The sequence below is a fragment of the Marmota flaviventris genome, chromosome 17 (genome assembly GCF_047511675.1).
Source record: "Marmota flaviventris isolate mMarFla1 chromosome 17, mMarFla1.hap1, whole genome shotgun sequence".
Classification (NCBI taxonomy): domain Eukaryota; kingdom Metazoa; phylum Chordata; class Mammalia; order Rodentia; family Sciuridae; genus Marmota; species Marmota flaviventris.
This window is the reverse complement of record NC_092514.1, coordinates 51,539,370-51,564,525: the sequence shown is the minus strand read 5'-3', so window position 1 is coordinate 51,564,525 and position 25,156 is coordinate 51,539,370. Positions and strand designations below refer to the sequence as shown.

General features: G+C 42.5%; 3 protein-coding genes across 14 annotated transcripts in view; 2 read left to right on the top strand and 1 right to left on the bottom strand.

The window, feature by feature from the left end:
* The first annotated feature begins 3,278 nt into the window (after nt 1-3,278).
* Nucleotides 3,279-9,283, top strand: Nme1 (NME/NM23 nucleoside diphosphate kinase 1). Its single transcript, XM_027924676.2, has 5 exons — nt 3,279-3,385; nt 4,667-4,796; nt 6,661-6,762; nt 8,439-8,551; nt 8,977-9,283. The coding sequence occupies exons 2-5, from the start codon at nt 4,671-4,673 to the stop codon at nt 9,092-9,094; spliced, it is 459 nt and encodes a 152-aa protein (XP_027780477.1). The 5' UTR covers nt 3,279-3,385; nt 4,667-4,670; the 3' UTR covers nt 9,095-9,283.
* A 3,753-nt stretch (nt 9,284-13,036) lies between these two features.
* On the top strand, nt 13,037-18,248 carry LOC114083398 (nucleoside diphosphate kinase B). Its single transcript, XM_027924675.2, has 5 exons — nt 13,037-13,144; nt 13,473-13,602; nt 15,113-15,214; nt 16,001-16,113; nt 17,995-18,248. The coding sequence occupies exons 2-5, from the start codon at nt 13,477-13,479 to the stop codon at nt 18,110-18,112; spliced, it is 459 nt and encodes a 152-aa protein (XP_027780476.1). The 5' UTR covers nt 13,037-13,144; nt 13,473-13,476; the 3' UTR covers nt 18,113-18,248.
* A 1,766-nt stretch (nt 18,249-20,014) lies between these two features.
* Mbtd1 (mbt domain containing 1) overlaps nt 20,015-25,156 on the bottom strand; it is a 64,001-nt gene continuing 58,859 nt past the window's right edge. For all 12 annotated transcript variants that reach the window (XM_071603391.1, XM_071603394.1, XM_071603392.1 and 9 more), the window contains one exon: nt 20,015-23,226. In XM_071603391.1, coding sequence (XP_071459492.1) covers nt 23,108-23,226 — 119 coding nt within the window. In that variant the 3' untranslated portion in view covers nt 20,015-23,107. The remainder of the gene's footprint in view (nt 23,227-25,156) is intronic.

Genomic DNA, 25,156 nt, shown 5'->3' with positions numbered 1-25,156 from the left:
TCCTCAAAAGTTCTTGCTTCCCTCTCTCAGGAATCAGGGACTCAGAAGCACTGAGGAGTCAGGGGCAGACAGATGACCTGTGTGTGTGGGTTTTGTGAAGCTCAGGCAATTGCCTTCACCAAATTATCCTGCTGTTTGATTTGTAGTTTGACTCTAGAGTCAAAGGTGGGAGGGTTCATACTTCATTCTTGATTATGAGCAGTGAAGATTCCCCAGGGACTCATTCTCAGTTAGTATTATGAATGTTCGCTCTTTGCTCTGCATCCCAAGATGCCTTTCTATTTCTCATGCATGGGTATAATAATGCATTGGCTGCTCTGATTCCTTAAATGATTAATAACAGGACAGTCATGTTCTGAATCAATTCCATTCTTTGCACAGTATTGAAGCTAGCTGCTTCTTCTCAAATTACATTTGAAAATAATTGTGTCATCTCCTTGTGGTTCCATTATGATTTATTTGCCCCCCATATTGATCCCCATTGGAAGTGAGATCCAGCACACCTGTAATTAAGGGCCCAGGTTTTGGTGTTGCACAGACTGACTTGAAATCCTGGTTCTACCTCTTCTAGCTGTTATTCTCCCTCCATGGAGCCTCAGTTTCCTTATCTTAAAATGATAACAATAAGGTTTTATCTCCCTGGGGATCAAACCCAGGCTTTGCATAGTATTGACAGACATATGAAGAGCCAACAAATGCCAGCTAGAGGCCATGAATGTGGTTGACACAGAGAGAAAGTGTGCAGTAATTTACTGCGATTCAGAAGAGATGTTGAGCCTGAGAACAGACATATGGGAATTATTTGCATAAAGGTGATTTTTAGGCCTAAAAAGTTTTTTTTTCTTTTTTCTTTTTTTTTTTTTTTTGTACCAGGGATTAAATTCAATAATGCTTAACCAGTGAGCCACGTCAGCAACCCTTTTTTATTTAAAGATAGAGTCTCACTGGGTTGCTTAGGGTCTCACTAATTTGCTGTGGCTAGCCTCAGCTGGCATGTAGCTCAGTGGTTAAGACCTTTTTATTTTGTATTTTGAGACAGGGTCTCACTAATTTGCTTAGAGCCTAGCTATTTGCTGAGGCTGGCCTCAAACTTGTGATTCTCCTCACTCAGCCTCTCGAGTTGCTGGGATTATAGATGTGCATCACTGCACCTGGCTCTCTATTCTTTTTTCTCTTGTGTTCTATATCCTATGCACCAGCACCACACTTTCTGGGCTTAATCTTAAATATATGCCCTCTAAACACCTGTTTCTACCTCTTTTTGTCACCACCAATTTGTACACCACCATCTTCTCTCAATTGGGCTACTAATACAATCTCAACCAGTTTTTCTAATCCCACTTATTTCTTTGATTTCTAAGTAAGTACTGATTCAGAAGAAATTGCCAAAAATATGTACAAAGAAATCATAAATGATAACACATTACATAATTATAGTACAATATTAAAACTAGGAAAATGACGTTAGTATAATCTACAGAATTTATTCTGATCTCACCAGTTTAACATGTACTCATTTATGTCAGGTATTTATAATTTCATGCAACATTGTCATGCAGGTGCATTTGTATAATTGCCACCACAATAAAATACAGAATCATTACAACAAGACTCCCTTGGGCTACCCCTTTACGGACACATGTGGACCCTCTTCCCCACCTCTAACTCCTGGCAGCCACTGATCTATTATTTCCATAGTTTTGTTATTTCAAGCATGTTATATGGGTTCTGAAGGTGTAGCTCAGTGATAGAGTGCATGTGGAAGGCGCTGGTTTGATTCCTAACACCCACTCCAGAATGTTGTACAAATACAATAATATAGTATATAACTTTTTGCAAGTGACTCCCCCCATCCCAAATGGGGTCTCACTGCTTTTTCTAGGCTAGCCTTTAACTCATGGGTGTAATAATCCTCCTGCCCTCGACTTCTCAGTAGCTGGGACATAGGAACAAGCCATTGTGCCCAGCTACAAGTCGTTTTTTTTTTTTTTTTTTTTTTCCCAGTCAGCATAATTCTCTCTTCTCTCTCCTGTCTCGATACTGAGGATTGAACCCAGAGGCACTTAACCACTGCACCACATCAGAAGCCCCTTTTATTTTTTGAGGCAAGGTTAGGTAGGGCCTTGCTCAGCTGGTGAGGCTGGCCTTGAACTTGCAATCCTCCTGCCTCAGCCTCAGGAACATTTGGGATTACAGGCATAGGCCACTGTGTCCCTCCCCAGCCTTGTTAAAAAAAAAAAAAGTTTTTATAGTTTTACATTTTACATTTAAATTGATAGACCATTTTGTGTGAATTTTTTTAATAATGTGTGAGGTTAATTTTGGTCAAGTTTCATTTTTTTTTTCCTATCTGTAATGGCATTTTTTTTTTTTTGAAAACGCTTTTGTAGCTTTCCCCTACCCATTCATTCTTCATAATAATTAAAAAATATATATGTATGTACTGATCTATCTAGATCTATGTATCTATATAATTTATAAATATGTTTTGCTCAGATCCGCTGCAGGAGAGCCCTTTTTGCAGAATATAATAACAAGCGCCTTCCACGCACACTCTACCACTGAGCCACACCTTCAGAACCCATATTTATATATTGGGAAATATAGAGATAGATAGATAGGTAGGTAGGTAGATAGATAGATAGATATGTCATGCTGTGACAAAACCTGCTTGACCACAGCATGATGTTGACCCTTTCGAACTACAAAATGCTCACTATGGTTCTCGGCTCTTAGCCACCAGGCTTGTTCCCTCACGTCATGCAAATCTGTTCTATTATCATTTCTTCGACTCTTTCCCCCTGCTCAATTTTTTTCCTCAAAGCACTTATACAACACAAACTATTAATTTGCTTATTTGTTTTTTGGTTAACACTCCTCTCAATCTTACCAGAAGCGAACATACTGTTTATCCCCGGGGCCTAGAATAGTGCCTGGCACATAGTAGGTACTCAGTAAATAATTTTATTGCTTGACAGGCTGGAAGGAGTAAATAAACGTAAAGCGGAAGCGAGACAAGTCCACCTCTAGGTCAGATGCTGGTTCGAACGTCATGCAAAGTGCGAGCGCCACCTCTCGGGAAGCCAACTTGCTTGAGAACGAAGGAAGTGAGTCAGAATATTAAGGTTGAAAAACAGATGGCAGCCAGAGCGAAGAGCCCGAAAAAACTAGCGCAGGAAGTCAAACACCGGAAGGTTGCGCCCTAGAATGACGTCCTACTCACAAAAGGAGGCGTGGGCGAGCGGTGTTCTGCAAAAAGGGCTCTCCTGCAGCGGATCTGCGCCAAAGCGTTCCGTGTGTGCAGCTGCTGGGAACCACGTGGGGCCGGGTTGCGTTTCCGGTGCCGGCTACTGCTGCGGTAGTTAAAGCCCAAGCGGCTGCAGGGGTGAGAAGGTTTTGGGGTCCTGAGGGGAAGGGAAAGGAGTGAGATCTGGGGAAGGTGGGGGGGGGGGCGCGAAATGAAGAGGGTTAGTGAAGGGGTGGGTTCTGCTCTGAGAGGTGGCGAGGGGATCGGATGAACAAGAAGGGCGGGGGAGCGTCTCTGGACAGGTGCAGACCTGTCAGCACAGTTCCCACGCCACTTGGGTTCTTTGTCCATGCTGCCTATCCCGTTAGGGAGGGGCTGTGCCGTATTCTCCTTCAGTACGGTACTGGGCACAGAGTTGGCGCTTAGGAAGTACTTGCTGAATGAATGAATGATGGGTGTGTGTGCCAGGGTGAAGTGTGAAGGGACTTTTATAGGTACCGGTTCTGGCCCCATTTTATTCTGGCGAATCCATGCTTGTCCAGCGCTCCTTAAGAGGTTCCCCAGCTAATCTTTGGGCTTTGCCTCTTTCTTGGAAGGGCGGAGTGATTATCATTTAAAGCATTTTCTTTGCTTTTATTGACAGGTAGGCCTCGTGGCTAGGTACCAGAGACAGATACAGGAGTAAACCAGCCTTGTTTGCAGGCCATAGACCTGCGGGGAGGTAGACACACAAATAGAAAGTTGGACTACAGTGTTCAGGTTCTATAGTAAGAGGTAACTGAAGTACAGGAAGGAAGAAGGAGGTGGGGCTGCTATATCCCCTTAGAGGTTGTCTTTCAAGGTGAGGAATCTCTTCTTCTGGTCCTGTGCAGATCTTATCTGTAAAAGGAAGGATACGGAATGGAAGCTCTCCAGGCTTCTTTCTTTCCCCATGATATGACATGACATATTTTCTAAAACCCCTTTCAATTCTAATACTATGGTTATAGCAGTAGGTCAAACTGTATCTCCTATAGACTTGTAACAGATATCACTTCCACTTTAGTGAAACCACATCAGTGCATTTTTCTCCAAACTGGATAATTGAAAAAGAGCATCTTATTTGTGTACATCTCCTACCTTGGTTCCATTACAGTGCTGGGTGTACAGTAGATGCTTAATAGAAGCTTGTTAAATCAAATGGGATAGAAATTACAGTCCCTGCTTTTAGACTCTTCCCCACTTTGGGATATTAGTTCATATATGTATATGAAGGTAATGGAGAGGAACTGGTTTTTTTTTTTTTCATTTTTTTAAACCAGAGAGACTTGGAATAGATATGCCAGATTTAAACCAGCTTTATGGGGGTAATCCGCTTGAGCAGGATAATGTAGGCAGGAGATTCAGCGCTGTTTCATTCCTCTACCTGCCTATCTCCAGGACCATGGCCAACAATGAGCGCACCTTCATTGCCATCAAGCCTGATGGGGTCCAGAGGGGTCTTGTGGGAGAGATCATCAAGCGTTTTGAGCAGAAGGGATTCCGTCTTGTTAGTATGAAATTAATGCAGGTAAGTAAACTTCATTCTTCCTAGATTAATTTCTGTTTGTCCCCTCTGCTTTTAGATTTCTCCATGGTAGACTGACCACAAACGTCTTGAAGCCTGGAAACCCCTCAGGGACCTAGCATCTTGGCTAACTCTTGAAACAAAACAAGTTATTTGGGACTTGCAAAAATAGTCTGTTTTTCCCCTTAGCAATGTAGAACTCCACATAATTCCTGTAGCACTGTAATTTCTGACATAGCCCCGGGTGTGTTTGAGCTCTTGGACTCTAGGTTTCTAAGCAGATAATTTTAGAGAACTTTTTTCCCTTTTTGAGGCAGGTTGTTTTTCAGCAAGAAAATCTTTGCATTGTCAGTTACTACCTGCTTAGTGTCCAACATATATCAGGTACCATCGGGGCTTTGGTGGGAAAACTATAGCTCTCCTGACATAGCAGAGAGCAGATACATCTTTACAAGATACCTACAAAACAGTATTTCAGTAAATTCAAAGGATTGGCCAAGAATCCTCTTCAAACAGATCCAAGAGATGAAGATTCAGATTCTCAAATAAATTAATTTTTCCCATTAAAGGAATCAACCTTGGCCCCTCCTAGTGCATTTTAACTTTAGCTTGATTTGCAGTTTACTTCCTGGGTGATATTTTAGGAAAGGGGACAGACTATGTTAATGCTGAGGGAAGAGCGTGGTAGAATGATGAGAGTCAGTTGGTGGACAAACAATGGATTTACATATTAATTTGGTTTTGAAGGTAAAATGAAATGAATGAGGTGTTGATCAGGTATTTACTCTGTGCTGGGCATCTATGTTTTCTCCTCTAGCCCTTATGACAACCCTGAGACGTTGTTAGGGGAAGCAGGCTTGGAGAGGTTGCCTGATAGCGCAGTTGGTGATGCAGCTGGGATTTTTAACTTGGGTCTCTGACTCCTAAGTCAGACATTTTTCTCCTTTACAATGACTTTTCATGTCAAGGATGTGAGTTTGGTAAAGAATGGAAGGAATGATTTCTTTCATTACTTGAGGTTCTCCGTCTGTCAAAAAAAAAAAAAAAAAAAAAAAGCCTATATGTTTTGCAAGCTAAAGAGCTTTAGAACCAATTAATAGAACTAAAACTAAGGGCCTTGCGAGATTCTCAGCAAGCATAGAGGCAGTGAGAGATCACAGCCAAGTTGAGTTGAAACTAAGCAGATGGTTTGCTCTCTAGCTAACTTGATTTGTTCTTATATACCAGCCTTGAAGTGTGAGAGATTTTTAATTCATTCTTCCAGCAATAAATAAGAATTATTTATTGCTAGATGTCATGTTCTTTTGGGTGGTTTATGGATATCTTTGGGGATCACATGGTCACCACACTGGGGCTTTATCCTCTGAATAAGTAAGTATTCCTGGGAGATGGCCTGGTTCAGTTTGCTGCCTATAGAATACCCACACTACCTCCCTGACTTCCCTCCCCAAGTTCATCACAGTCCACCAATGGAAATTCATTGTATTGTTTGTTTTCCTAACATGAGATGGGGGGATTCAATTTTAATGTTATTTTATTCTGATCATTCAAGGCCTAGAGGGAGAAAATTGGTTCAAACTGCAGAAGCACTTTTAGTCCTTGTCACTGCTCCCCTCTGGTAGTGGAGAGAATGTATTTAGTTAGCTAGGGATGTGGCTCAGTGGCAGAATGCTTGCCTGGTGTGTCCAAGGCTCAGGGTTCAATTCCCAGCACCAGAAAAGAAAAAAAAAAATGACCAAGATGAGAATGTATGATGAGCTAAGAGCTCATGTTTTAAATAGCAGGATGAGTGAGGGGGAATAACCAGATTATTTGTTTTTAGAATGTTTGGGGTTCTTAGTTCTTCTTTTCTGTCCTATGGAATAAGGCTTCTGAAGACCTTCTCAAGGAACACTACATCGACCTAAAGGACCGTCCTTTCTTCTCTGGCCTGGTGAAGTACATGCACTCGGGGCCAGTGGTTGCCATGGTGAGTGTGCCTGTGTGGGATGTTGAGTGAATGACTCAGTTGGAAGTGGAGAAGAACAAGTGTTGTGATTCCCAAATCTGATGCCAGGGCCTCATTGCTTCAGAGGAATTTCGGGTTGGCAGGAATGGGCAGTTGGTATGAGTCAGCTCTCTGACCCACCAAAGAAAAGATACATTTGCTTATTGAGCTGAAGACCTGTGGCTAGGAGGAAACCGGAGAGACCTGCTTGTTCAAGCTCCTGGAAGGCAGGAGATTGTTTCTTGGTTATTGCAGTATTACTATATATATACTATATACTATTGCAGTATTCCTTGTTATATATATATATATGTGCCAGGCTTTCTTCTAGACATTGGGGATATAGTCACGAATGAGATAAAGTGGATATCTGTTTTCATACCTTTCTTTGCCTGCACTTCCTTTCTTCAAAAATTACAGTATTGGGGATCAAACCAAGGGCTTCGGGTATACTAGGCAAATGCTCTACCACTGAGCTATATTCCTAGCCCTTGCCTACATTTCTTGAAGGGAGTAAGGGTGGGCAGACAATAAAGAAATTAAGAAATATGTACACATACATACATACATACATAATAAATATATAATATATAAATATAGTATATTACTAAGCCAATATATTTAAAAGCTTATATAATAGTATAGTAAGATGCACAGAAATGAAACTGGGTGATGTGATGGTCAAGGAATGTGATTTGTAAGCTCAGATCTGAATGACAAGAAGGAGCCTGCCATGCACAAAAACCAGTGAGGAATATTCCTGATCAATAAAACAGCATGTGGCCGGGTGCAGTGGCACATGCCTGTAATCTCCGCGACTCTGGAGTCTGAGACAGGCTGAGACAGGAGAATTATGAGTTCAAAGCTAGCCTCAGCAAAAAGTAAGGTGCTAAGCAACTCAGTGAGACTCTGTCTCTAAATAAAATACAAAATAGTGCTGGGAATGTGGCTCAGTGGTTGAGTGCCCCTGGGTTTAATCCCTGATACCTGAAAAAAGAAAAAACAGCATGTGGAAAGGACCTGGGAAGGGGCATGGCAGGGAAAGGAGGTTGGGATGGCTAAAGCCAACTTAACCAGAAACGTTAGGTCGAGATGAGTTCACAAGTAGATGTGGTGGTGCATGCCTAAAATCCCAGTAACTGGAGGCTGAGGCAGGAGAATTGCAAGTTTGAGGCTAACCTCAGCAATGTAGTGAGACCCTCAGCAACCTAGCGAGACCCTGTCTCAAAAAACAAAAAGGGCTGGGGAAGGAGCTCAGTTATAAAGTACCCTTAGTTTCAATCCCCTGTACCCACACCCAGAAAGAAGACATGGAATCAGAGGTACCGGCAGAGGCCATGGCACAAGGACTGTGTTGTCTGTACTCTTCATTAGTTCTGGGAGGTGATGGGAGGTTTTACATTTGGCATTTTAAAAAAGCCACATAATTTGCCATGTTGAGAGTGGATTGTAGAAAGGCAGGAGTAGGGGCAGGGAGACCAGTTACTCCAGTTCTGGGACAAGAAGATGCTCCATAAATTTTTGTTCATTGAATCAATGTCATTTTTTTTTTTTTTTTGAATGTCATCTTAATGGGGACTTTTTCTGAATTAATAGTTGCCAGATTTTCTGCTGAGATTGGGTTTCTTCCTTGATCACATTCTCTTTTGTCCTTGAAGGTCTGGGAGGGACTAAATGTGGTGAAGACAGGCCGAGTGATGCTCGGGGAGACCAATCCTGCTGATTCCAAACCTGGGACCATCCGTGGGGACTTTTGCATCCAAGTTGGCAGGTGGGATTTAGTGTTTTTTTACTCTATTCCCAAATCTAAATTGCCACAAAAATTTGGGCTTCTGAGGCTGGAGGTAGACATGATAACACATGCAGGTCAGTTTTAAATCAGAGTTCACTGTCCTCTAAAGTTGGTGGTTGACTTTGAGGGCTCTCTGTCTTTGGTCGTCATCATCCTTTGGTTGTGCCTAAGTAGAACCTGACCTTCCCTGAAGGCTGTCACTGCTTGTATCAGTGTTGCCAAGAGGGCTGGGTGTGGGGAGGTCCTTCTTCATCCTATTAATGGCAGCTGTGAGTTTTTTCTTTTGCTACATGGTCTAAAGTGCATGCACCTTTGGGCTCTAGACTTTCTGGCATTGGGAATGTGGTGGGTTTCTGGGCTTAATTCTTCTGGTCTTGGTAATGTGGCCATCTCTTCCCCACCAGGAACATTATCCACGGCAGCGATTCTGTGGAGAGTGCAGAGAAGGAGATCAGCTTGTGGTTTCAACCTGAGGAACTGGTGGATTACAAGAGTTGTGCACAGGACTGGATCTACGAGTGACAAGAGGGCAAGCCACCATGCTTTGCTTGTCTACTTCCCGCCATTCCCATGGGCAGGGGACCAGACTATAGCAAATCTAGTTATTTCTGGAATAAATAAGAGTTTCTTCAAGGGAACTCTTGAGCTGTGAGTACTCCCTGTACAGTGTTATGTGCTACCATCAGATTAAAGTGTTTCATCTCAACATAAGATTAGTTGAATTGGTTACTTTGTATTGCTTTGCATTCTTCTTTTTGTGTTTTCTGAATATCTGAGCTACTGGAGTATAAATACTATATAAATTATTTATATTGGCTTGAAGATCTCACATACACACAGGCATTCTCTTTGCCTATTTACCTCCTCACCTCCTGCATGTCATCCACTCTTGGCACAGAGCCAGTCAACAAGTATTTATGGAGGATCTATTAGGTTGTCAAAACTAATAGGAGCTGGGTGTGGTAGCACATGTCTGTAATCCTTGCAGCTCAGGAGGCTGAGGTAGAAGGACCACAAGTTTGAGGCTTGCCTTGGCAACTAAGTGAGGCTCTAAGCAACTTAGTGAGACTCTGCTCAAAATAAAAAACAAAAACTAATAAACCAGGGCTGAGGATATGGCATAGTGTTAGAGCATGCCTGGGTTCAGTCCCCCCCACAAATACATAGAGATTGTACTGGATACAGAGGATTCATCAGAAATAAAAGATATCGGGCTGGGGATATAGCTCAATTGGTACAGTGCTTGCCTTGCAGGCCATGAATTCAATCCCTAGCACCATACACACACAAAAAAAAAAAAAAAAAGAAAGAAAAAGAAAAGATACCCATCCTGGTCTTCAGAAATATGAGAAGTTGTAACTACTTAAAAACTCAAGAAAAGGGGCTGGGTTTATGGCTCAGCGGTAGAGCACTCGCTTAGCATGTACGAGGCACTGGGTGTGATTCTTAGCACCACATAAAAATAAATAAATAAAAAAAATAAAGGTATTGTGTCCAACTACAACTAAAAAAATATTTAAGAAAAAAACTGGACAGTAGGCCTAGATCCCTGGGATGGTCTCAAAGTGGGACGAATCTAAGTAGCTTGGACTTATTTGGATATTGATTTGGTTGTTTTAAGAGAGATAAGACAGAAATGTACTTCTCTTCCAATTTAAAATCCAAGCTGTTCATTAGGGATGGTGTTGGTGGTAAGGCTCTGAACCTTGAGGTTGTCCAGGGACTCAGTTCCTTCTAACCAACTCCATGTGGATTACTACCCCTAGGGCCACATTCCAGAAAGTTTGGGATGGAAATGGAAGGAGTATCCTTTACTTTTAAAGGTATAACTCAAACTGGGTTCTGTGATACATATTTGTAGTCCTAGCTACCTGGAAGGCAGTAGTTCAAGGCTAGCCTGGGCAGTATAGTGACACCCTGTCTCAAAAGAAAAAAAGAGCCAGGTGCAGTGGCACATACCTGTAATCCCAGAGACTCAGGAGGCTGAGACAGAACGATCTGAAGTTCAAAACCAGCCTCAGCAATTTAGCAAGGTCCTAAACAACTTAGCGAGACCCTGGTTCAAAATAAAAAGCTGGGGATGTAGCCTAGTGGTAAAGCATCCCTGGTACCAAACAAAAGAAATCAAAACAAACCCCAAACCAAACACAACTAAAAAAACAAAAGTGAAATACCTTCACTGTCCCTGACATCCTATTGGCTAGGACTTAGTCATATGGCTGCATTTAGCTACTAAGAGCCTGGAAAATATTCTTTTTATTTGAGTAAACTGTGCTCAAGTAAAACTCAGAAGTTCTGGGGCTGGGGATGTGGCTCAAGCGGTAACGCGCTCACCTGCGTGCATGGGGCGCTGGGTTTGATCCTCAACACCACATAAAAATAAAAGATGTGTCCACTGAAAACTGAAAAATAAATATTAAAAAATTCTCTCTATCTTAAAAAAAAAACAAAGAAACTCAGTAGTTCTACCTTGGAAAAAGGTGAACTAGAAAGTGAGAATGAATATTGAAAGACAACTGATTTTTGCCATAAACTTAAGCAGGGTTTCTTGCTTAGTGTTTGTTCATCTGGCTGGAAGGGGCAATAGAGAGCAAGGGAAAGTAGGAGGAGGATGGTTGGGATAGAGCTGCCTTCTTTTGGGGCAGCTGGAGGCTAGATGCATTTCAATTTCATGCAAAGCATGTCCTGTTTTAGGGTGTGGGATGACAGTACCAGCACCTACCTGAACCTTTGCAGAATGTGGGTAGTGAGGCAGGAGTGCTATAGCTTCTTGTTAAGGAAGGTCTTTCCAGGAAGGAAAGGAGAGATGTTGGAGAGGGTTAGTATTGAACTATATGTTGGTATTAGTGATCTGGCCAAGGGGCAAACAGGTGTCTACTGGATAGAGAAATGCCCAGTGAAATTTCCACACTCTTACCCACAGTTTGACATTTGGTAACTCTTAAAAGGAAAATAAATGAGTGTGCTTCAGATTGAGGTCAAAGGAAACCCTGTCCTAGAATGAGGGAAAGTGACAATTATTGTCAATATATCATGGGTTGATGCTCTGCCACTAAAGGTTTGGGAAGCTGGTAAGGTGTAATTACACGCTTGGATTGTCACCCATTTGGTCAGTCACAGGTAATAAGTGCTGTGCTAGTGAGGTCAGCTTAGAGTACTGGGTGGGGGGCATAGAGAGTCACATCATCTCAGGGCAGGGAGTGCTGGTATACAGATGTCAGTGTAAGGGACACTGAGGGTAGGGCTTGCTGACTCCCCTAGAGAAGCAGGGGACCATCAAAAAGGGATGCTTTCTCCTGATTAAATGGGCAGGGTAGTTCCCACAAGGAACTCCAAGGGTGAAAACCATCCCTAGATGAGCCTGTTGGGATTCCAGAAGAAGCACTAACTGCCGGGGTGAACAGCCCAAAGCTTATTAGGGAAACTTAAGAGTGCTGCAGCTCCTCCTTGAGACAGACATGGAGAGGAAAGGGGTGTTCCTCAGCAAGGGGCCACAGTATGGAGCTTACATGTGGGTTTAGGGAATTTTGGCTCAGGCTCCTAGCCAGCTTGTGTTTTGGACAACAATCTATATGTCTTAATCAGTGCCTGAGAAGGTTCCAGGCCCCAACTTGGGCTCAAGCCAACCTGAGACAAACCTGCAGCTGGCTGGGTCACCAGAGTTGTACCGAAATTCTGTGATTTTTGTGGTTAGGACCCAGCAAAGAAGGGTGGGTGGTACCTGCAGGGAGCTAATGGTTTGCCTGATAGACAGGAATGGGGGCTGTTTACAAGTCAACAGGCCTGATTTCTGTGAGAATCTAGACTTGCTATGGTGTGTCTCCGGTTGAACTTAACCGTGTGGTTAAGTAGTGCTGTGTGGGAACAGGGTAGCTAATTAAGGTTGGAAGGGTAGTGGGGAGACAGGCAAGACCAGGGACATATAGCGAAAGGCATGCAATATCTTCTCAAGGAGTTGAACGCCTTCCTGAGGTAGGGTACAGAATCTAGAGCAGATGACACCCAGAGGAGGGTGCTGAAAGAGGCTCCGTGCGAGCGGCTTGAGGCTTGAGGCGAGGTCGTGGATGAACAGGCTGAGGGCTTAACCAGGGCTTAAGCAAAGGGGTGGGGAAAGGAAGGCTGACTTTCAGAGGTGTTAAGGATAAGGACTTGGGGGCGCCTGAGGGCAGGGGAATCCAGCTGGACCCGGGGCGCTCTGGCGGAGGGTGAAAGCAGATGGAATAGACTGGGGAAAGAACTCCAGGCCAGCAGTAGGTTCTCGCCAAGTAGAAGTGAAGCAGGAGGCACAAAGGGCAGTCTTAATTGGGGAGGCCCGGAAGTTAGGGGACAAATCACCTCCCGCCTAGAAACCCCGGTAGTCGCTCGCAAGGCGAGGGCGTCCACTTGCAGGGCGGGGACAAGGCGGCCTGCCGCGTTCGGCGGGCCGGGCATCCCCGGGTTGGGCAGCGGGCCCTCCGGGGTGTGGCCGTCCGGCGCCCCGCCCCCGCTCCTCCTCCTCTGCTTTCTCCCGGGTCCGGTGGTCGCTCAGATTTCGGTTTTGCAGCACAGCCACCGCCGGTCCACAGTTCCCGGGTAAGACTGGGTGCACTCTCCGCCGCCACCCCGTACCGCTTCGCCGCGGATCCGAGCTCCGGTCTCCACGCGCCCGCGGCCCCTCGCAGCACCGCGATGGTCGGATCCGGGTCCCCAGCACCTTCCCTCCGCCGGCCTTGAGACACTGCGTACGGGCGGCGGCGCCTGCAGGGGCAGGGCGGAAGCGCCCGGGAAGCCACGTGTCCCTGAACCGGGGGAGGAGGGTGGCCGGACGGGTGTCCACGTGGCCTCCCCTACTCGGGCCGCGGCCCCGGCGGGGCTGTGTCCTGGCAGACGCCGGGCCCTGACTGCGCCTCGGGTTCCGCAGGACCATGGCAAACCTCGAACGCACCTTCATCGCCATCAAGCCGGATGGCGTGCAGCGCGGCCTGGTGGGCGAGATCATCAAGCGCTTCGAGCAGAAGGGGTTCCGGCTGGTGGCCATGAAGTTCCTTCGGGTAACGCTCCCTTAGCTCCCTGCCCACTCAGCGCCCGGGCTCGGGTGTTCGCCCCCCTGGCAGCGGTTAGTCTGCGTCTCCTTTCCGGGATGGAGTCCCCTTGGCTGACTACGCTCGCGGGAAAATCCCCTTGCCCTCTGCCCCTACCCAGGGCTGCGGTGGTCCTCTGGCCCTTTCATGATGCTGGGGAGGACAGACGCCCTTGGGAAGGTTAAGCGGAGGTAACGTGACTCCTGCCCAGGGCTGGCTTCCTTCCCTCGACGCGTCCAGCCTGTGTCGAATCGCGGCTCTGCCCGACGGTCACCGGGGGGCGGCAGCGAGAGGAGGAAGTCTGAACTCCCTTCCCGGCCCTCGCGGGTCTACGTACGCACAGAATGGAGGATTGAAGTCCAGTGCTTTGCCTGACATTTGAGGATGGCGGGTTTTGGGTGCAGTGTCCATCCTGGAAATACATAGGGTTGTGACCGTATTTGCCACATCAGATTTGCACAGATCCGAACCCTGATAGTGATGGGTTAAATAAGTACTGAAAACCAAGTTCATCAGAGAAGAGAATGTTCTGTTATCATCTGAAATGTTTAAAAGGGTTTGCTGGGCGCCGTGTCCCAGCTGTTCCGGAGGCGAGGCAGGAGGATCGCGAGTTCAAAGCCAGCCTCAGCAGTTTAGCTAGGCGCTAAGCAACTCAGTGAGACACTGTCTTTAATAAAATACAAAACAGGGCTGGGGATGTGGCTCAGTGGTCGAGTGCCCCTGAGTTCAATCCCTGGTACCCCATCCCCGGACCAAAAAAAAAAGGGCCTCCTCGGTAGGCAACAGGATTTTAATTTGATCTCCATGTGACTTATCCTTCAGTTGCAGCCAACATTTAACTTCCTAAGTCTGGATCCTCAGATCACATCTGGTTAAGTAGTATAAAATCCATAACATCACTGACATTACAAGGATGTTTTTATGATCAGAAGTCTTTCTGCTAAAATGGCATCAGGTGCATGGTTTGGATAGGATTCTTTTTTTCTTTTTCCTTTTTCTTTTCCCTCCCCAGTACTGGGGATTGAAGCTGGGACATTCTACTACTGAGCTACACCCCCAGCCCCCTTTAAAAGCTGTTTTTTGCTTTTCTCCTTTTAAATTTTTTAAATCTTTTGTGGTACCAGGGATTGGATCCAGGGCCTCATGCATGTTAGGCAAATATTTTACCATGGAGCTACATTCCCAGTCTTTAAAATATTTTAAGACTGTATTTTGGTAAGTTACTCAGGAGGGATTTGCAATAGGCTTTTTTTTTTTTTAATACATACCTTGTGAAAAAAGGGACTTTTTCCCCCCTTTCCTTTATGGAATTCAAGGCCTTGCACATTTAGGCAGTTGCTCTACCACTGAGCTACATCCTCAGCCCCCCAAAGGACTCTTGGAGAACATACCACATTGATGAGGGACTCAGAGAATGGGGTGGAGCCATACTTGAGCCTTTCTAGCTTGTTTCCTAACTGGATCCTCTTCTGAATATCAGGCCTCTGAGGACCATCTGAAGCAGCACTACATTGACCTGAAAGATCGACCCTTCTTCCCAGGGCTGGTGAAGTACATGAACTCAGGGCCAGTGGTGGCTATGGTGAGTGCTTGTTGGGGATGAGGGGAGACCAGGGAAATTGCTGTGCCTACTTGCTCTTTTTTTAGATATCCCACCCTAAATTCTTCCTTTTATACATGGGTCCTGCTGGAAATATTAACTAGGAGTTTGGGAGAAGAAGGGAAAGGGAATCAGATTTTAGGAAAAAAGTGATGCTTTATGGTAAATCCCCCTAGGGGTAGCCTCACTGCCAGCAAAAGGAGTGCTAGATTTCTTAGGTTCATCAAGCGTTTGTCACCATAATGTTTCCTAGACTTTAAAAAATACTTTCTAAAAATTTCTCATGAAAAGTTTGAACTTATGTAATACATGAAGCAAAAGGTCTCTAATCCTATGCTAGAGATGAAGCATTTTCTAGATGGCATTAATGTTCAATTGGGAATGAAGAGAAGTAGAGCGTGTAATAGGCACCAAAATTGAGAAAGAGCCTTTCTGGTTTCCCTAGCATGACCTTTGCCTCCTGCTCTTCCCTGGAATATTTTCCCTTTTATATCAACCTTTGCCATCTCTTGCTGTCTTCTGGGATGTTCACTGATCGTATTGTAGTTATCACTTTACCCCTTCTTCAACTATTTTTTTTCTGTATCTCTTTAAAGTTTAGACTCTACCTGGATCCTATATTTGGAATAAAATTTGTCATATAGGCCCCTGCTCTCTACTAGGGTTACCACTGATTGGTCTCATTGATGTGTGCTGTTAGGTAGGGGTGTTTGTCTGGAATTATCCTAAGTGGTAGATCTGCAACAATTCCTTTTCCCCATGGTCAAGGTCTGGGAGGGGCTGAATGTGGTGAAGACAGGCCGGGTGATGCTTGGGGAGACGAATCCAGCAGATTCTAAACCAGGTACCATTCGAGGGGACTTCTGCATTCAAGTTGGCAGGTGAGTCCTGGAACTGTGTTGATAACTTTTACTTAACTCCTGGGATGGTATTGATGACTTTACTCACTTAAATGAAGTATAAAGCAAATGTTTTGGGACATATTCTGTTTTTCAAAAAATCTGAACTTTAGCCAGGCGTGGTGGTGCACGCCTATAATCCCAGTGCCTCGGAGGCTGAGGCCAGGAAGATTGCGAGTTCAAAGCCAGTCTCAGCAATGAGGCACTAAGCAACTCTGTGAGACCCTGTCTCTAAATAAAAAATACAAAAATAGGGCTGGGGATTGGCTTGGTGGTTGAGTGCCCAAGTTCAATCCATGGTACCTCCTCCCCCTAAAAAAAGAAAAATGAATTTTAAATTAGGTGGTGGTTTTTATTGGATAAAAACTTTCATGAATAGCTACTTCCCCATGTCACTTGAAATTTTAACCAAGACACTGCACAGGGGAGTTGCATATGGTAATTCCTTACATGGTTCTAGCCTCACCAAGTTCTGCATTCTGGGCATCCCATCCATGGGCATATCCCTTAACTCTGGTTCCCTTACCAATACAAAGTTTATACAAAAACCAAAGAGTTTTGAGATTCAAATGGAATGAAGGGATTGTTATTATTATTAAGAAGTATGCATTCCGTGATTGGGCTTTACAAATCAGTGATCCAAAAAAGTGCAACAGCAATGGCCCTTGATAATAATTTCATGTAGCTGGGCGTAGTGTTGCATGCCTGTAATTCCTGGGATTCTGGGAGGCTGAGGCAGGAGGATCACAAGTTCAAGGCCAGCCTCAAAAACTTAGGTCCTAAGCAACTTTCTGAGACCCTGTTTCAAGATAATAAAAAGGGCAAGGGCCAAGTACAGTGGTGCTTGCTTGTAATCCCAGCAATTCAGGAGGCTGAGGCAGGAGGATTAAGTTTAAGGCCAGCCTCAGCAATTTAATAAGACTCTGTCACCTCCCCCCCCCCCCCCCAAAAAAAAGCACATCTAGTTAAGATTTGTTGTTGTGATGTATGTTTGATTTTTTTTTTCTATATGCTTCAAAATTTGAGGAATTGGAATAATTTTGTAGCATCAGCAAAAAAAAAAAAAAAAGAAAAAGATTTTTTCATTTTTTCAGTGATGGGTATCAGATTCATGGCTTCATGCATGCTAGGCAGGCACTCTACCACTGTCCATATCCCCAGTGCTAGAAGTACTTTTCAAGGGGATGGGAATTTAGAAGCATAATATAGTTGAAACAATGAATCTTTTAAATTAAGCACCTTTACAGTCACTTTGTTGAGATGGGGTATTGGTGTTACCCAGGCTAGTCTTAAGACTCCTGGGCTTAAGCAGTCCTCTTGCCTCAGCTCCCAGAGTAGCACTTCCATAGTTTTTTTTTTTTTTTTTTTTAAATATTTATTTATTTAATTAATTAATTATTGGCGGACACAACATCTTTGTTTGTATGTGGTGCTGAGGATCGAACCCGGGCCGCACGCATGCCAGGCGAGCGCGCTACCGCTTGAGCCACATCCCCAGCCCTCCATAGTTTTTTTATACCAGAGTTTGAACCCAGGGGTGCTTAATCATTGAGCCACATCCTCAGCTCTTTATTTGAGACAGGGTCTTACCAAGTTGCCTAGGGCCTTGCTAAGTTGTTGAGGCTGGCCTCCAACTTGAAATCCTCCTGCCTAACATCCTGAGTCTCTGGGATTACAGGCATGTTCTACCATGCCTGACCATCTTCATAGTTTTGTAGTTGGTTTCAGAAATATTTTGGGGTGTGTAACTTGCTGCTTCAAGTAGCAATTTGGCTGAAAAGTTCTGCAGTGGCTGTCATTGTACCCATTAAGTAGACTTTTGCACTTTAAAACATGGTAACTAGTAATTGTTTTCTTTTTTAGGAACATCATTCATGGCAGTGATTCTGTAAAAAGTGCTGAAAAAGAGATCAGCCTATGGTTTAAGCCTGAAGAATTGGTTGACTACAAGTCTTGTGCTCATGACTGGGTCTATGAATAGAAGTGGTCAAAGAAGGGGTCCCCTTCAGCAGTCTGAGGAGTCCCTGGACACAGCTGTTCATTCCACTGACTTGGAAGGGGTAGGGTAGATCATTCTTTTCTAAAGTGTATTTACCAATAAAGCCTTTGGAATTGGGTGCAGTGGACTGTGCTTATTTGATACTAAGCTGAAAGAAATGGCTTTGTTCTCCGGTTACTGTGGCAGTAGCCATTTATTACGGAAGAAATATCTAATCCTTCTCAGAACCTGGGAATACTCAACATATTCTAGGGCTGCAGAGGAAAAGTGCAGCATTGGTTGTTCAAGGAAGCTAATACAGAAATAAACATCCCTGATAGCATTAACAATAGAGAAATGTTTCTGTAAGAATTATTTGTGGAAATGATAAAACACGCAGACTAGTCAAGTGGTCTAGATTTACATGTTTGTTGTCTACAAATTAGGCAAGTTACTTCCGAAGTCTAAAGATTTTAAAAAAGGAATACCTATTACCAGTGCAATGCTGGATTAAATGAAATAGTGTATACAAATACAGTTAACTTCCATGTGTCTGGCCCATACCTGGTATACCTGCAACTCTATCAACTTCCTTTTTATTCTGGATGAAATACTTAAGATTGCTTCTTTCCTGGGCTAGAAGCAGGAATCCTACTTTTCAGATTAATTTGGCTGGATAGGCAGTTATAAAATGCATTTGTAGCACTCTCTTGATTTTTAAAGAGGTGGATTTATAGTTTTAAGAAAATGATAAAAATGAAATCACTTCTATGTAGGATTCTATACTGTGTTTTATGAAAATTGCTACACTAAATAAAATGAATGACATTGTGAGGGAAGCAATACATTTTGGGGCTGAAGGTATCCCTGAGGTGGAGTGCTTGCTAGGGATTTAATCCCCAGCACCACACACACAAAAAAGTTTGGTTTCTGCACATTCTTGGTACACAACTCCTAAGACCCTTGGATTTTCTTTTGCAATAAGGATCTTTTTGAATGCTGAGATGACTGTGGGGAGGGGTTAGTTTCCTGACCTCAAGGTGGGGATATACTGGTTCTTAGAACCAATTTGTGCCTATAGGGGTTGGAACTGTCATCCCACAACCTCTAGGAAGGGCAGGGGGGACTAAAGGTTGAGTTGATAACCAATGGACCATGATGTAGTCAACTATGCCTATATAATGAAACTCCCATAGCAAGCCAAAAGTACAGGTTTTGGGGAGTTTCCACATTCCTGAGTTGCCTGGAGGGTGGTGTGCCCATAGAAGACACAGAAGCCCCATTCACCTTCCACATGAGTTGCCTTGTGCATCTTAACTGTATTCTTTATATTCTTTATTAAAAAAAGGGTGATTAAGAAAAGTGCTTCCCTGAGTTCTGTGAGGCAGTTATGGAACTCTTGATTTATAAGCCAGCTGGTTAGAAGCACAAGTCACAACTCTAAAATGGGGGCGGGGGAGCAGTCTTGTAGGATCTGACTCTCCAAGTAGACTGTCAGAGTTAATTTGAAATTTGAATTAGGATACTCAGCTCATGTCTTATGGAGAACTACTTAGTGTGGGCAAAGAAATGTATACCATCTGCTGTCAGAAGTGTTGACATGGGGCTTGGGGTGTGGCTGACTGGTACAGCACCTGCATAGTCTAGCATGTGCAAAGCTCTTCAGTAAAAGCAACACACATACACACCCCTCCTGTTAAGCATGGTAGTAACCCTGAAACAGTTTGGGTCCTGGGTCTAGCTATGGGTCCATGCTGGCCTCTGTTTCTCCTTGCCAGCTGGTAGGAAATTCCTCCTCCAGAAAGGAACAGGGGCCTCTTTAAGAGCTGCTTATAGAAGGCATTCAATATTTTGAATAAAGCATCCCCCTCAAACCACAACACAATAAAGAGTGCTTATTACAGCTTAACTTTAACATTTTATTTTGTGTAAAAAAGGGCAAATTTAGTGAATTATTTTAATCTTGTACACAAAGTTATAATTTTAATGCTTTTCACATCCATGCTGAAAATTTGCAATTTGGTAAAAATGAAAGGAACATAAATTTCTCTGAAGGAATTTTTCACGCCATTATATACACTTCATGAGAAAGTTTCACACACTTTCTCAATGATCACAAGTTACCAGAAAATAAAAGATTAAATTTGTACAGATATTGATCTATATATCAAATACATACAGAAATGATGTAAAAACCTTATGCAGTTTACTTTGATCTCTGTCCTCAAAAGATTTGCCTAGGAACAGAGAGATGCTTTTCTTTTGTATAAATGACTGTGGCTTTATTTAAAATATGAAAATCAAAGGAAGAAACCCAGTTTAATCACAGTATTTTTAAAATCCCTTCCCAATATTAAAGGATCATTACCAAATATATAGCACCATAATACAAATATTGATGGGAGAGGGTATTCACATCACACAAAATTAATAATAATAAAAACAAACAAACACTGAAAACCCGTGTTAGTATCCGTAGAATAAGAAGTTGATAACAGCTTTAGCTTTCCTCATACACAGCAAGGAAAAGGTTAAAGAGTTTAAACTACCAAAAGTCCCCAAGTAATCCTAACAGGAAAACAAAAACAAAAACAAACCCAAGGTCAGCAGTACACTGTGAACCGTAAGAGAATGGGTCTACTGAGTTGTACAATCAAGAGTTATGGCTGAGACATATATCTCCTCTGCATTGACTTATTTTCTGTTCTCAGCAGCAGGAGTTAGAGTATGAGTAATGAGGAGGGCTTCAGGTTGTGTTTAGACCGTAGGAAGTCCTTACCAACCCTTAACTGTTGGTCACTGGATCAAGACAAAAAACACTTCATGAGTATGTAGGAAATCCTAAAACACTCAGAGCCTGGTTTTTGCTACAGAACTGGAAGCTTATAAAACCTGGCTACAGATGAGCATTCACAGAACTAATTACCAGGACTGGTTGGCTCCAAATCACATCCCTCTTGGTTTATTCAGTTCCCCAGAGGATCCCTACACCCAAGGTACACCACAGGCTTCTTGAGCCTACATCATGGAGCCACAGTCCTATATTTAATCCACTGAGCCTGAGAATAAAGACTGCTGTACCCTTTGCCTTGGAACTCTTCTAGGCTTTAAGTTTACGGGAAGATTCTTCAAAGTTCAAGATTTGGGAAGTGTGAGGATGTCACATTTATGGTAGGTCCCTCTCAGCAATGTTGTTTAAGATATCCAGTAATTTACAGCTGAATTCACATATATTTGACACGAGAATCAACTTGCGTTGATGTGATCTGCATTTATGCCCCCAAAGAGTCAGTATTAAGAAATGGTGACATGCGATTCCATACATTCTTACATTATAAAGTAACACATTTTACTTCCAGTAGCTACTACAAAATCTTATGATATTAACCCCTCTTGCATAGAATGAGGTAAACCTGTGCGTATTACCAATGCTATTATTCCCAAAAGTAGAGCAATATTTTAGAAAATAAATTGCTGGTTTTAAACGTTCTATGCATTTTAAAATTCAAACAAAAATCTTACCTAAAATGGTCTCCTGGGACTTTCTAACATTTTTTAAAGCATTTCATAGGCTGAAGGACTGTAGAGGTTAATCATTTTGATTAATTTCTAATTAGCCCTGCCTATATTCCAGAGGAGATGGTCAGTATTATCACTCTGAAGAGGCCAGGCTAAGACCCAGAAGCACTTCTACAACAGATGCAATGAATTCCTGAGAGTTTAGTTTATGAACCTCACTGGTAAACGCTAGAGCTCTCTCATTCAGTCACAACTCGGTAGAAGGTAAGAAAACAGCAAACCTTTCACCAATTTACCCTTGTACCCTAATTTTAAAGGAAGCCATGTGAATTTTAAAATAGGGAATGTTCAAAATGGTCCAAATCACTTACTGTTATTACTGTTAAAATAAATTCTGACTACAAATAAAGATAATTCATACTAGATATAGGAATTGCATGAAAATTAAATTCTCTTTCAAATTAGTTTTCTAACAAATCCAAGCTAGTTAAATGTGGAGCTGGAATGATTTTGAAATCTAAACCTATTTCGGCTTTGAACAACTTTTGATTGTTTTGGTAATATAGAACATCCGTTTTGGGGTGTGGTCATGCCAAGTTGCTATCTCACAGATGGAGGGAAATGGCAGAGAACTAATCAGAATCCCTTTTTGTGGGGTTTATTTTAGCAAGGAAAAGAAAATAAACTTAGGATAATATTGCATTTTCCCTAACCCCGCAATATGTATTCCCTAACCCCGCAATATCGAGATCCTGTATATCTTGTCAACCATTCCAGTTTAAACACTTTAGTGTTAGGATAATTTGAATCATTTTTTACTTAAAAGAACACATAAATGTATCCAGAGTTCTTCCAGTTTCATATAGAACTCCAAATAAATTTTCACAGAATGAAAAACATTTCTGTACAAACATTAAAATGGGCTGCAATAAAATGCCATCAAGCAGAATTAATTACCCCTTCCGTGATCTACATGGTGATGAGCCCTCCATGAGGGGTTCAGTTGCATATTTCTGCAGCAAAGGAAGCTGGAGATGTGACTGGCTTAACTTCTAAAATCCAAAAATCTCCCAACAGGTACCAAAAAGGTTCATTTGTAATGACAGTTCATTTGCATTTACAACTATATCCTTCTTAAATCATTTCCTTCAATCCTGCTACCTAAACTTTAATCTTACCAAAAAAGTTAAGATTTTCAGTTCTTGTTAACAATGCACATAAATCCAAACTTGGAAAATATTACAAAATTCTTTCAAAAGCTTCAAATACAACACAAAAATTGTCCATCTTTTTATAAATTGAAAAATTTCCCCCCCCACCCAGCTAAAATAGTTTCCCTACCCACCTGAAAAATCTGGAACTGAAATTTTCTGTGTTTAGCAAAATGTCCCAGTAGAATAGCCCGCTGTACAGCTGGATTGATTATAAATCAGTTCTGTGTAAAATTTTTCCCCTCCCACCCTCAGTTTCTGAGCCACCTCATGGCTCTTGTTTGATGTAGAAGTTGGCAGAGCCATTGCTTTCCTGATCAGATGCTCCTTGGAGGAAGTTGTAATCCTCTCCATCTAGCAACTCCTCCTTCAGCTGCAACGTAGTCACTGCATATGAGAGAGAGAGAGAGAGAGAGAGAGAGAGAGAGAGAGAAATGTACAGGATGTTATCAAGCTTCTGGAATATCCAGATTGCCTTTACTCTTCATGTTCCTTCAGCTTTATAGTTAATAAGACTTCTTCATCAATAAATCTAAGAAGTAAACACCAGAGGGCTGGGGATGTAGCTCAGTGGTAGAGGGCTTGCCTAGCATGGGTTTTGATTCCTGGCACTGGAAAAAATACAACATAACACAACAAAGCACAACAACCCTGAAAGTTTAAACATTTGATTAAAAAAATTATTATTTTATTATTATTTTAAAGCGCTGGGTACTAACCCAGGGCTTTGTATGTGCTAGGAAAGTGCTCTACCACTGAGATATACCTCTGGTCTGAATTTTACTTTTCATTGTATACTGGCAATTTAGGAATGTTCTAGAAAGAAATAATACTGCATAGTGGACACCTTTGATGGAATGCTCAAGGTAATAGTGCTCAGTAATCTAAAATAATTGTTTTTATGATAAAGTATTCACTTTTATGTCAATGTCTACAGAAACAATGGCATATTCCTTGCATACTTCTAAGGTAAAATACACAATGACTTTAATATGATCCTACTGTCCCTAAGGAGCACCTTTGATTTATTTTGTAGTGCTAGAAATTAAGTTCAGGGACTTTTGTACAGAAGGGAAGTGCTTTATACTATTGAGCTACACTCCTAGCCTAGGAGTACCTTATTAAAAAGACCCCCCTAAAGTAAAAACAGCATGAATCTCATAATAAACATGCAAATATAATATGAAACAATAATATGAAATAATATGAAACAATATTTGTCATATAAATTACATTTATATAAATTTTAAAAATAAATCTTGTATTAAACTCCTGTATTTAAAGTAAAGGCATAGAAAACTTGGGTAATTCTTTTAGTTTAATGTCTACTGGGCTAGAGGCATAGCTCAAGGGTAGAGCACTTGCCTCACATACACAAAGGCCCTGGGTTCCAATCCCAATGCCACACACAAAAAAAAACTACTGACACTCGTAATGTGAAAATCACTGATGCAAAACTACTAACTTGTCCAATGGGATCATTTAATAGTAGTACTCATTGCCTGGCCAAGTTCTTATCTGATGACTTGATTTTTAATGAAAACAAATTCACAGTACAGGCAATACTCTATTTATGGATAGGTCGTTTGACAGGTCTTAATTTCTGGGGACTGTTTTCAGTTTCCAATATTTTATGACAGGAAAGAGGAATTTCATCTTTGCTGGTCCAAAGTTGATCTTAGGCCAAAATTTTAGGTCAGGTTTAACTCTTGAGACTTTCCTAACTCCTTTAATAAACTACTCTTAACTTGTTACTACCCCTCAACCTAACTACCCAGCACCATTAGACTGCCCACAGAACTCCCTTTCAAAAAGTTACTTTACTTTTCTAATGCAAATGATCCTAGCTAGATGTCAGACTAGTTTCATGAACTACCCAACCTCTCAGAGATGTGTTTAGTTTTCCTAAAAAGTTATTGTCCAGGAGCTGGGGATGTAGCTCAGTGGCAGAGCACTTGCCTAGCATGTAAAAAGTCCTGGGTTCAATTCACCGCGATACTGTCTAACCCAAATTGAGCTGGTAAAGTTTCAAAAAAACACAAAATAAAGCGTTTTTTTTTTTTTTTTTTTTGCGGGGGGGGGGGTGGGGGGGGCAGTATTGAGCATTGAACCCAGGGGCATTCTACCACAGAGCTACACCCCCAACTCTTTTTATTCTTTTTTTTTTTTAATATTTTATTTACATTTTAGTTTTCAGCAGACACAACATCTTTGTATGTGGTGCTGAGGATCCAACCCAGGCCGCACCCATGCCAGAAGAGCACGCTACCGCTTGAGCCACATCCCCAGCCCCTCTTTTTATTCTTTCTGTGGAAAC